This window comes from Diadema setosum, chromosome 20, assembly GCF_964275005.1.
Source record: "Diadema setosum chromosome 20, eeDiaSeto1, whole genome shotgun sequence".
NCBI lineage: Eukaryota > Metazoa > Echinodermata > Echinoidea > Diadematoida > Diadematidae > Diadema > Diadema setosum.
Genome location: NC_092704.1, coordinates 3909174 through 3922769, shown reverse-complemented (window position 1 = coordinate 3922769; position 13596 = coordinate 3909174). Strand labels below are relative to the sequence as shown.

The 13596-nt window shown below is 39.1% G+C and overlaps 1 protein-coding gene across 1 annotated transcript; it reads left to right on the top strand.

Moving 5' to 3' along the window:
* The first annotated feature begins 3569 nt into the window (after positions 1-3569).
* On the top strand, positions 3570-12753 carry LOC140243875 (transmembrane ascorbate-dependent reductase CYB561-like). Its single transcript, XM_072323547.1, has 4 exons — positions 3570-3860; positions 6518-6720; positions 11616-11770; positions 12473-12753. Exons 1-4 carry the CDS (start codon positions 3683-3685, stop codon positions 12699-12701), a joined length of 765 nt encoding a protein of 254 aa, XP_072179648.1. The 5' UTR covers positions 3570-3682; the 3' UTR covers positions 12702-12753.
* Positions 12754-13596: the final 843 nt, after the last annotated feature.

The following is a 13596-nucleotide window of genomic DNA, read 5'->3' as shown; positions in this document are numbered from 1 at the left end:
GATTTCTCAAAAAGTACAGGTGGAACCAAGCGAAAACTTTCACCATATATGGATTGAGGCCTGATAAACTTATGTTGCTAATTTCGGACACATTGGAGCCCGGCCATAGTCCAGTCGGAAAAAAACAGAGAGCATGTTTTGCGAGAGGTGATTTTCAAAACGCTTTAATATCTCAAGTTCTAGTGCAGCAAATTTCATATTTTTTCATCAAAAGGAAGGTTTTTAAAAACTTAGATAGTGTGGGAAGTTTGAGCTTACTAGCGGCACGCATAGCGGCACAAGGAGAAGGTAAAGATTTGACTTTTTCATGCACACAGTTTCGGGCAGCCGTGGATGCCCGTTGGAAATTCAAATAGAACGGGGAGATAATGAGATGCAAATTGGGGTGCTCCACCGCGCCTGGAGGAGCACGTGCCAATTTGAATGCCCGTTTTACGAATTTGAAAGGCACATGTGCGAATTTCATTGACCTAAATGCTAAATTGAACGAACAAGTTGCAATTTTGAATGACAGAATGTACAGTGACGAGGATTTTCGCTAAATTGAATGAACCTTTTATCAAATGGACTGACAAAAGTGCGAAATTGGCCGGGAAAACCTATATTAAAGGTCGGCCATCATTACACTGTTTTGATATACTGAAAGAAAAGATACGAAACATTAATCCATGTGTGTGTGTGTGTGTTTGTTTGTTTGTTCTTTTCCATCTGAGAGGATGGCTAGCTGGATAGCCCATATTCAGCTACGTTAAGCTGGTCTTCCATGGGGTCCAGTTGGATGTGAGGTAGGACCACTTCACCGGGTTAAACACCCTGCACTTTGCGATGAATGAATGAAGCGGAATCTTTTACGTGCATGAGTTGTTACTCTCTCTTACACGGGACCTCCATTTTATGTCCTATCCGAGGGACAGAGTGTTTTGCCTCATGCTAGAGGGGACTGTATGCTTAAAGGACAGCTTCACCTTCATAGACATGTGGGTTGAGTGAATGCAGCAATATTAGTAGAGCACATCAGAGAGAGTTTGAGGAAAATCGGACAATGCGTTCAAAAGTTATGAATTTTTGACAGTTTCTGCTCAGTCACGGCTGGATGAGAAGAGTACTATAGCTTGTGATGTCACATGCGTACAACAATATAAAGAAAGAGTAAAGAAAATTTAACATATATTCACTTTTTTTCGCATAACAATAGAATACCCCACTTCTCTCTTTCAGAAGGCAGGAGGAATAATATTACCCTTAACACACGTCAGTAACAAGTCAAAGATTAATGTGCACTTTATTCAAAAAGTAAAGTTTTGTGAAATTCTCTTTTAATTTTCCTTATCGTTGTACGCATGTGACATCATATACTGACGTAGTCTTCTCATCCAGCAGATACTTTAAAAATTCATAACTTTTGAGCGGATTGTCCGATTTTCCCCAAACTTTCACTGATGTGCTCTACTAATATTGTTGCATTCACTCAATCCACATGTATATGAAGGTGGACTTGTCCTTTAAAATACACAACATTGCTCGGTCCAGACTCGGGTTCGAACCCTTGCCGCGTGATCGTGAGGCAGACGCGCTACTGACTGAGCCAACTCGTTGGTATTGTAGCAGGAACATAGGGCCTACCTAATGTACACTATTGTTAATTGAATCAAGATTCTGTTTATTCCATTTCATAATTTCTTTATTTTACTTATCACTTTCAACCACTGTTTTCGTTTTTCATTTTGTGTGTGTGTGTGTGTGTGTGTGTGTTTTATTACTCGGTGATTTATTCTTTATTCAGTACAATATATAAATGCATTTAACTGGCATGTTTGTTTTGGTTATACAGCGTGGAGCAAATACCAAGCTTTTTATTGCTAGAATATCAGCTGTATAGGCCATTTTCGCTATAATTCACACATACAATGGTATGATAGATAAAAAAAAGGTCTACTCAAAGTGTCTGCAAACTTTCGCTCTCACGATGAATATGCTGTCATATGTTACTGCAAAACTGGCTCACTCATTCACAGCCACAGGTCATGTGCAATTGTTACTCAAAATGTTGAAAAGCGTTTCAATAGGTTCGATGGTTTTAAAATGTATACTTGAGAGTTAAATGACTCGTTGATAAGTGCTTTGATTGCTTACCATGTATTTTACCAGAGGACGCTATGCTAATAATTCATTGTCGTTACCTTTCAGTGTGATTAAAGCAAGTTGACTCTTACACAGAGTTAAAGGGACTGTACAGTACTGGTGAGGATTCAGCTTGTAAGGTTTTGCATGATATTCAGAAACCTACACTCTATGAATTGTTAAAGAGCATATCAAAAGTTTATTTGATGAAAATCGGTTTTGAAATGACTGAGATATCTGAAAACAAGATAAAACAAAGAGATCCTAATAAAAGTCGTGGCCTATCAATTTTATTAGGATCGCTTTTTTATATCTCACCCATTTCAATGCTAATTTTCATCAAAGAAATTTTGAATCCTTCTTGAAATTACATGCTCTTTCATATTCCATAAGAGATTTCTTATCATCTCACCAAAAAATGTTATAAACCGAATCCTCACATCAACCAGTATACTGTACAGTCCCTGTAATGTTGCGAGAATCTGTGCCCGTACAACACCAGCTTTTCTTGATACATCCAGACGGAAACACCCGTCTGTCCGGAGTTGTTTTGTTTTGTTTTTTGTTTTTTACGCCTCTCCTCTATGGGAGGGGATTCCGTGAAGCCAGACGTAGCCTCCGCAGAAAATATCCCCGACAACCAGATACAGACAAAATAAAATGATCTTTCGGTCAAGAATGCATCATGCCCATGCGGATTTACCAATACATGTCATTTTATCCATATTTATACCATCATACAGATATTACACAATGTGACACATACTGAACAATGCTTTTCTCGTGCAATATTTTCATGTACCAAGAAAAAAAAAACAAGATTGATTTGGGGAGGCACGGAAAACCGAGAAGGGATGAAAGGAAATAGAGAGTGAAAGAGAGGTAATGGTATCGGGGATAGAAGCAGGTGTGACAGAAGGATGACAGGTTTCCCACCTGCTAGTTTCTATCATATCATCCGGTGTTATAACATGACTAGATCTCATGATAACCTCAGTGAAATACGTAAAAGAGGAAATAACCCATGTACGAAATCAGGAAGTCCTTTTTTGCTTCCAAACCTCCACCACCAACCCCTCCCCCAAAAAAACAAACAAACAAACAAACAAACACACTCACACACAAAAAAAACCCACGAGATCAAGAACAACAAGAAACAATATAAATGTGATGAATTGGGTCGATGCAAACCCATGCTACCACCCATCTTTCTGTCATTATCTAGCTGCTTTTGATCTTAATTACAACGCTTGCTGACCTCCAGACGTCTTGAACAGTGCAAGATGCGCAAATTTGCTGGTTGATCTTTAAATTAAAGCGAGGCCGCGGTGGACAGTGATAGCTCCGGGGAACGAATGGTTGTCCTTCGGTCTTTCTTTTTGTCTCAGTGTCATTTCTGTATTCACCTCCGAACACAGATACTTCTCCAGTAAAGTGAAGAGTCCAGCATCGTTCACACTGGTTACGATCCACGTCATCGCTCGTCTCGTAGCCTTCACCAGTCCTGTCTTTCGTTGACCACCTGCAAGCTTGACCCCGCCCACCGTCCAGTTCCCTCACCATGTTCGTCTTCTACCTGCTCCTCGGCGCCTCGCAGGTCTTGGCTATTCTCATCCTGATCCTTGCTGGGTACTGGACGGGCCACACCCTTGGAGGGTTTGCCTGGGATGGGTCCTCGCAAGAATTCAACCTTCACCCATTGCTGATGACTCTGGGCCTCATTTTCCTCTACGGAGACGGTGAGTCGAGTTCTTCGTAGTGCAGGAACATGACGTACATTGCTGCATTTACATCATGTTCCCGGCGGCCACGGCAGCCCCATTTGCCCGAAAACTAAAGTCGTGTGCCGTGGGTAGATGAGACATTCTCTCCCCCCCCCCCCCCCCCCTCCTCCCTTCGCATTCTAATCATGTTCGGTCCAGTCCTCGCCCCGGTGAACAGCTATCAGACGCTGTTCTCATGCACGGCCTCTGGTCAGGCTAGACTATCCATATTTTTCTTCGCGTCCCGTTACTGAAGGGCTCCAGGTTTTTTGACGGCTTTTAACTTGCCGTCGTGTTTTGTTGAGTTCACCCGCTTTTATCACGGCATACGTTTTTCCTCATTAGCACCGGGACTGCCGTGGTATTTTTTTTTTTTTTTACAGTTTGAAAATCTGACACGGCATCCTCGGCAATCAAGGCCTGTCACGTTTACCTATCCCGTATCACCGCGTTGTTTCACATCCATCCCGTTTTGTCCACGATGGCCTGAAACATGGCTGCCGTGACTGCCTGGAACAGGGTGTAAACGCATCATCATGGAAGGTTTTAAAGGGATCGTATTGTTTTGGTTGAGACCTAATTTCAGGTTTCTAACATTTTTTTTTTGTGAGATAATAAGAAACCTCTTATGAGAGATCATGTAATTCTATGAGGAATTCAACGTTTATTTGATGAAAATTGGTTTTGAAATGGCTGAGATATCCAAAAGAAGAGCGATTCTAAAAAAGTGTGGGACCCACACTTTATTACGATCACTTTGTTTTACTTTGTTTTTGGATGCTTCAGTCATTCCAAACCCGATTTTCATGAAATAAACTTTGAATTCCTCTTAAAATGGTATGCTCTGTACTATATTATAAGTGTTTTCTTGGTATCTCACAAGAAGTTTAAAGCACAATTCTCTTCTCCATCAATATACTGTACCATCCCTTTAAGGAATGATCCAAATGTAAGTGCATGCCCTGGAAGAGAGGAGATTGATAGCACTTCTCGAATTGAACTGCGATGGATCAAGATAACGTTTCATTGTTTTATTTTTTGTAAGTTTCTCGGCACTTTCTGGACAAATTAAGAAGGAAAATTGATAATGAAAATGGCATCGTTGACAATTTCCAGCAAGTCATAAAGTACTTAAAGTCATACATAAAGTCATAAAGTAGTGTTTTGTAAATGTGCCCATTGTTACGCATGGTTAATGGTCAAAGCTATGAAGTATATGAGTTCGAAGTTGTATATTGTTTGTGTGTCTCCTCTTGTTGATACAATGTCGTAAAGTATATCATGCATGGCAGCCGAACAGTTTTAAACAGGCGGGAAAAGGCATGGGATCCAGGGGCAACAACAGACGAAGTGTACCGGGCGGAGAAATCCTTCGAAAATTTTGCATTGCGATTGTTGGTTGTTGTTGTTGTTGTTGTTTTTTAACAATCTTGATTTTTATAAGTTATCATTTTTATTATCATTCTGATACCTTCGCCACGAAGTATCCTTGGAGGCATTATCTAGTCTTCGGGATGTCCCTCCGTCCGTCCGTACGTTCGTTCTTTATCGATTTTGTGAACAGTGTAAGGTATATCCAAATGAAACCTGGCATGTGTTTGTATGAGTGGACAAAGCTGTATACCTAGATTACCTACTAATGTGTGGGTACATCATTACGCTGGACTTCTGCTTGAATTGGCATATTTAGCGGTATAATTTTGGCAGGAAGGGAAGTGAATAAACAACTACTTACATGCAATGATGATAGTGCGGGTCATACATCAAGTTCAAAGGTTGTCGTTCCTTTGAGTTAAAACGTCTTTTCTATAGCCATCACCTCTGTTATTAATGTCTAGTAGTGATTTAAGCTGCGAGAAACTGTTGAAATACAAATGATTAGCTTGATAATGATGATGACAGAAGTTCAAAAAATGAAGTTCAAAGATCAAGGTCAAAGGTCGGTGTACTTTGCAATAGCAGCAGCAGTAACAACACAACTTGTTCTTTCAAGCCATTAGTTGAGTTGGCATTATTATTGTTAGTTCTGTAAGTTTGCTGGACAACGTAGAAGAAAATTTGCAATGTCGTCCATGAACATGACAGCAGTAACAGGTCAAAGGTCAAGGTCACGACTTTTCCCTTGAAAGGGTAGATATGCGTATGTGCGTGAATATGTTGGAGATTGGAATGGGGTAGACCCGCTCTCTTCTGCCCGAGCTGCCCGATCTTAACTGCATACGATTCTCTCAAGGGATCCGTAAAATGTTTCCGCTACGTCTGCTGTGGAGATGAATTTCTCATTTTGCAATAAGTGCGTTAAATATACCAACAAAATGAATGCAAGTAAGGGTAAATGGGAGGTATTCACGTGCTGATCAAAATAATAATGTGATTCTACAAACGGAAAGAACTTCAACGAGACTATCATTTCATTTTGATAAGTTTCTTAGAGAGTATAATTTCTTGGGTATCACTATTCATGTGGCTTCTTTCATCTTAAGTGCTAAAAGATAATGCTATATAATTTGAGAACGAGCGGTAAAAGCTTTGCTTCACATTCCATTTTTTGAGACCCGAGTACATGAAGTTAACACTAATCATTTCATGCAGTCTTTATCAGTGATACGTGGGATGTATTTCTCTTCTTCCAGCCATCCTGATGTTCCGCATTCTCCGGCGGGAGAACAAGACGGCGGTGAAAGTTATCCACCTGCTGATGCAAGCCCTGGCTCTGGTCTGTGCCTGTATCGCCCTCAAAGCGGTCTTCGCCTTCCATAATAAGAACAGCATTCCTAATCTCTACTCCCTGCACAGCTGGGTCGGCCTTACCGCCTTTATTCTCTTCGCCTGTCAGGTAGATAACAACTCCACATCCTGTCCGGAGTATTATTATTTTGTTTTATCAAACGCAAACAGATGGAAACTGACCAGAAATGAATATAATTTATTAGTGGAAAAATGAGCAAAGAAAATGGGATTCCATCGAGATTCGAACCCGAGACCTCCGGATTGTTAGCCCAGTGCTCTGAGCTATAGAAAACCCGAGTTCAGTGTTCGTCCCAGAAACCCTAAATTCTCAATGCTGGATGGCCAGAAGCTATGACAATGTGTTTGTGTGTGACACACACGCACACACTTAAACCTGGCATAAACCCGAAGGATAATTCAACTTGGGGATAAATGCGAGGGATCACCGAATGCAGCTTTTTGAATATGTAACAAGCGCAAACAGATGGAAACTGACCACTTACCAGGAATGAATATAATTTATTAGTGGAAAAATGTTCCACTATTTTTTTTTTCAGGCTTATCCAAATTGCAATGTAGAAGAGGAGGGGCCGCGTTGTAAACCTCGGAATGAATTGGCGAGATATCTGAGAATATCGTCAAGTCTCCTGCGTTGAAATTTAATACCCAATGAATTTATTTATCTAACAATCTTCTAGTGTGTATCAAACACTTTCATAGCGTGACCATAATGATTGGCCAATATATCTGTGACATCTGATCATTTCATCTATCTTGCAAGGCTATTGTTCAGTTTACTTTGGTTTTAGACCCTCGATTCAACAGATTCGACGAGAGGAGGTCCTATAATATATTGGACAAAAAAGAATTGCCCAACAGCGTAGAATAGGAAGTGCATTTTATAAGGAAAAGAAATGTTATATTTATGTCCCAAGCACGAAAACAGCCTACGTGGAGACAGGAAAAAGGTCGAAGAAAGTTGTCTGCTTTTTATCAGACAATGAGCAGCAAATTACAGATGCGGGTATTGCTGCATATAATTTTGACAGAATAATGACGAGCATGCAAGTGATATGATTATATGAACTGAGCTGTGTTATGTAAAATTATATCTAAATGATAACGCTTAATTCAAACAATACGCAGGCATGCAGCTTTTAGTTTTGGCTCGTGTTGCATGTAGATAATTTATTGGACACTACATTATCCACGTGCAAGCATATGACCTGGAACGTGTTAAAGAGCTTTTCGATATTGTATAAGCTACTTTTATTGCAGTGTGTTGTGGTGATAATCGAAGTACAATTTCACTTCGTAATCACATTGACTCGAAGAAAAAATGGTTGGAGTGAAACTTGACAACAGAGAGGTATAGAAGTTTCATCCGAATTCATGGACGTAATATGGAAATTTGAAATAACACCATATACCATGACAGGTATACACCAGAAAGTTATACTGAGCAGAGCAACACACACAAGTTAGATGGGGGATGTTCGTTATTTCGAAGGTTCTTTTTAAAATCCGAAAATGAAATAACTTTTGCATTCCAAAACAGACAAATTCCCTATTCCTGTGTTCGTTAATCTGAAAATAGGATTCATTTATCCGAACATTGAATTTTGTGAATGACGTTATTTTGAAGGTTCGTCATTCCGAAGGTTGGCTAATCGGAAAATGTAACTAGACTTGGAATTTGTCAACACTGACAAATTAGGTGATCCGATCTTTTCGAAAATCAATGATTTGAGTTCTGATCCCAATATAGGCATGACCATACAGGTTTCATCTGTGTTTAGGAACATTGGCCGTGTGATGTTTGGATTCTCATTTAGAAAAGGGAGTCAGGTCTGCCATCTTTGGTACCAAATTCCGTATACACTATAACGAAGATACAAAATGAAGTACATATGACCTTTGACCCCACTTTGCACAGCCAAGATGGCATCTGAGCAAAAAGTGGTTATTTTGTGAAATGATCCTTGTAACATGGTCTTTACGTGTGCAAAATATGGAAAAGATAAGACATGTATTCACCAAGATACAAGATGATACATTTATGACCTTTGACCCTAATTTACATACCCAAGATGACGTCTGATCAAGTAGTTGTTATTTTATGAAATAATGTACGTGACATGAACTAAACATGTGCAAAATATGGGGATGATAGGGGGTGTTTTTCTTGAGTTATTGCAGAGAAAGTTGCAGAAAGAAAGAAATATCTCAATACATCGAAGATAAGTTTGATTTCAACCAAGTTTTTTGACGTAATCTCGGCGTCGTATGAAAAAATAGAGAGAACCTCGACGACAGCTCAAAGTCTCAGCTACAACATACTAAAATCTGGGAGAAATTCACCGAAGAGTAAGTGAGCTAGTGCTCGATAAAGACCGTCATGTCAATTTTCATTTCCAGAAAAATTCCCTCCCATAGAGATAACACGTAAACTGGTTAAATTTGACAAGGTTACATTATATCCATTTTCACGAGGTGAAGACATCATCCGATTAAAACTTTGATCGAACAAAACTTAAAGAGTATTAAATTGGCTACAACATACTAAAATCTGAGAGAAATTCACCAAAGGGTAAGTGAGCTAGTCGTCGATAAAGACAATCAGGTCAATTTTCACATCTAGAAAAATTTACCTCCCATAAAGATAACACGTCATAACGAAGATACAGGAAGAAGTACATATGACCTTTGACCCCACTTTGCACAGACAAGATGACCTCTAAGCCAAAAATGGTTATTTTGTGAAATGATCCTTGTAACATGGTCTTTACGTGTGCAAAATATGGGAAAGATAGGACATGTATTCACCAAGATACAGGATAAAACATCTATGACCTTTGACCCTAATATACATACCCAAGATGGTGTCTGATCAAGTAGTTGTCATTTTGTGAAATAATGTACGTGACATGAACTAAACATGTGCAAAATATGGTGGTGATAGGGTATGTTTTTCTTGAGTTATTGCAAAGAAAGTTGCAGAAAGGAAGAAATATTTCAATACATCGAAGATAAGCTTTAATTTCAACCAAGTTTTTTGACGTGATGTCGACTCCGTTAGAAAAAACGAAGGGCACACTTACGATAGCCCAAAGTCTCAGCTACAACATACTAAAATATGGGAGAAATTCACCGAAGCATAAGGGAGCTAGTGCTCGATAAAGATAGTCATGTCAGTTTTCATTTCCAGAAAAACTGCACTCCCATAGAGATAACACGTAAACTGGTCAAATTTGACAATGTTACTTTCAATCCCTTTTTACGAGGTGATGCCGTCATCCAATCAAAATGTTGTTATTATATGACTGAAAGACCATTTAATAAGCTACAACATATTGAAATTTGGATGAAAATCAACAAAAGAATAAGTGAGATATGCTTGAGTGAACTTAAAATTCGATGACGTCATTTTGAAAATTTACTTTTTTTGTTTTATTAAGAAATTTGATATCTTTTCATCATTTTTCCAGCATCGCCAACCCATGAAATGACATGTACAACTCATCAGCTTTCAGAATGTGTAAAAAAAATGGGGGGTCACCGTCCATCCTGACGAGTAAAATCGGATTCAAAATTGGCGGTTTTTTTGCATTGTTGCACTGTATATCACCATTGACGCGCGCGCGGAATTTCAACTTTGACGGGCCCGTGTGACGTCATATTGAGTCGGATTGACTTGAAACTTGGTAGAAATATTCCTTGACATTATAGGCATCCGATAAATGTGAAAAAATGGGAAATTTCTATTGCATAAGAGCTGTGCGTGCGTATATGTGCGCGCGCGTACGCGTCCGTCCAATTTTTTAAATTTTTCAAAAAATGCTCTGATTGGTCTGAAACGTGTGCAAAAAAAATTTGAGCTCGATTTGAGCATACAAATATTTCAACGCGCGCGTACGCGCACGTTTTAAGAGAAAATATGAATTTTGATTATATGAGTAGAATGCGCTTGACTTGAACTATATGTGACGTAAATTTCATTGAAAAATTCCATTCCATTAATGAGATAGGAGTGAAAATGTGTTTTCATATAATGACGTCATAGTGACGTCACGGTCGACTGATCACTATGATTTTATAAAATTTGTCGTCTTTGGGACATGATACATATATGGTATGAGTTTGAAGTTGATACTCTGAGTACTTTCTGAGTACGTAGATACACAACTTTTGTCCAGAAATAAAGAAGAAGAAGAACCAACAAAGAATCCGTACAGATACAGAAGGTGATCCGAGAGGATGCTCGGATCACCTAATAAAGTTCGTTATTCCGAAGGTTCGTTGATCCGAAAATGAACTGCAGTTCTTCCATCCGAAAATGAAAAGGTGAGTTCAACGAACCTTCTGAATTTCAAACCCTGTTTCATTTTCGGATTAACGAACCTTTGGAATATAACAAATCTTATTTCATTTTCGGATAAACAAATCTTCAGAGTTAACGAGCTGTAACTACTCAGATGAGGTGATAATGTCATCAGTCGTCAATTATCGATTTGCGTTTTACTATAACTCCTGAATATCATGGTTTTGGCCGAAAATTTAGCTACTACTATCCTTCCTTCTTTTTCAAGAAGTCAACGTTGCCCTAATGTATTGCAGTGCGTGAAACAGAGATAGATAGATAGATAGATAGATAGATAGATAGATAGATAGATAGATAAATCTATTTATCTATCTGTCCATCTATCCATTTATTCATCTATCTTTCTACCTACCTATCTATCTATCCATCTATCTATCTGCCCATCTGTCTATTTATTTGTCAATCATTCTTTCTATCTATCCGTCCATCTATCTATCCATTTATTTATCTTTCTTTCTTCCTACCTACCTATTTATCCATCTATCTATCTGCCCATCTGTCTATTTATTTGTCAATCAATCTGTCTATCTATCCCATCTATCTATCTATCTATCTATCTATCTATCTATCTATCTATATAATATCTATGTATCTAACATAATATCTCATTCTTCCCTCAGTGGCTTGCTGGGTTTGTTTCCTTCTTTTTCCCGAAACTGAGGGAAGAGTACCGAGCCGCCTATCTGCCCCTCCACCGATATATGGGTGTAGCAGTTTTCGCTTGTGTCATCGCTGCCGCCTTCATTGGTATCAACGAGAAGTTGTTCTTCGTGTAGTAAGTATTCTATTTTGTTTTATACACTGCAAAAAGTCGGGTGTTAAATATGAAACACCGAGCTGGTGTATTTTCCGATGCTTATTTGTGGTGTTAAATTAACATCTTGAGGTTTCTCTTCAAAATGTAAAACTTATTTTATCCTCAAGTTGTTGAACCCATGGTGAAACGAAACACTGAGCCTTGTAAACAAATTTCACGATGCCAATCATTGTTGACCTGTTGTAGCTGTGATGTCCAAGCTGTTTCACTGTCACACATTCGTGAGCTGATTTCCACCTTTAATAAACTTATTTCAAGGCTGTGTGGAAGTGAAGACCTATACTAAAAAGCCACATTTCTTTCAGTTGTCAGAGCTATCACAGCGACAATATCAGAGAAGCTGAAAACTGATTGATTTTTTTTGGTCTGTCCAATGTGCCAGTTGTCATCATTTTGATTACTTCAAGTTGCTGTATTTTTTCCTTTTGTTTTCTTTTTGTTTTGCTATTTTTTCTGTGTGTTACTGATTTTGCATTGGATGCTCTGTGAGTGTGCATTTGTGTGTGTGCGTTAGTGTTTGTGTGTGTGTGTTTGTATGTGATTGTTATGGTGTGTGTGTATGTGTGTGTTTCTGTTATCAGAACAGGGTCACCCCCCCCCCCCCCGATCAGAGCTTAAAGCAGAATGTGTTCTTCTATCCATTACCTCCTACACTCCTAGTGGCTCGGATCCAGCCTACTCCACCCTGCCTTCCGGCGCGTATGTTGGCAACTTCCTGGGCTTCTTCATCCTTGCATTTGGGCTTATTGTTGGCTACCTTGTGACCAATCCCAATTACCAGCGCGAGGAAGTTCCGTGTGAGGAGACGGTACCACTGTCCTCCGGAGGGATGCGAGGTTTCCAGGCAACGGAAGCTGTTCCCGAAGCCCAAGAGGTCAATGGCAACTAAAAGCAGCTGAAAAGGGGGAAAATAGGCGAAGTAATCCTCAGTAAGAGGACAAGAAGCAGGAGAAAAAGAGGAAGGAACTGGAGAAGAAGAAAATGATGATGAAAAACAGGATAGAAAGAAAAAACAACAACAAAGAGATGCGAACTTATTATTTTATTATTTATCATTTGTAGGCAGCATACAACTACTCACTGTGGAGTCGACTCATTAAATATTATGTTATGTACAAAACAACTCCGTATATGATTGGCCATTCTGAATCAAGCGCCTTCGAACGTACGTTCGCACCAATGATACTGATCGTACTCCGATATACTATATATTAAAGTAGAGGATATGTAGATTAAAGTAAGCAACGGGAGTTCATTCGAAGTGTCCTCGAGGATAATACAAAAGGCCTTAACTTTATGATTTATACTAGGATTTAACGTTGAAGCGGAGTTAAAAACTGGAGATTTCTTCCTTTTCTTGCGACAAACACCTGTTTGTAATACCCAAAGTTCTTTGTTCAGTAGTAGTGATGCAGATGTTCATGGTCCAGTAATCTCCTGATAAATGCCCTGATCCATATTGTATGTCACCAGGTATTGAAGTTCCAGCTAAAGCGTATAATAAAACAAGCGAAATAAACATAAATCAAGAGGATTTCTTACAAGGGGAGCTGTTGCTGATGTATGTGATGAAGAGCTGGTGTTCCAGCCATTTACATATGGAAAAAAAAGTATTAAAATCCAGTGAGAATGCAACCACCCAACTGCTGCTTCGGTGAGCGGCACAGCCATCAAGCTGAGCCCAAGAAATTGGACAATTTTTATGTCAAAGAACGAAAAATGCACTGTTCTCTGATGGTACATGACATTATTATGCAACAAATATAGCAAGTAGACCTCGTATT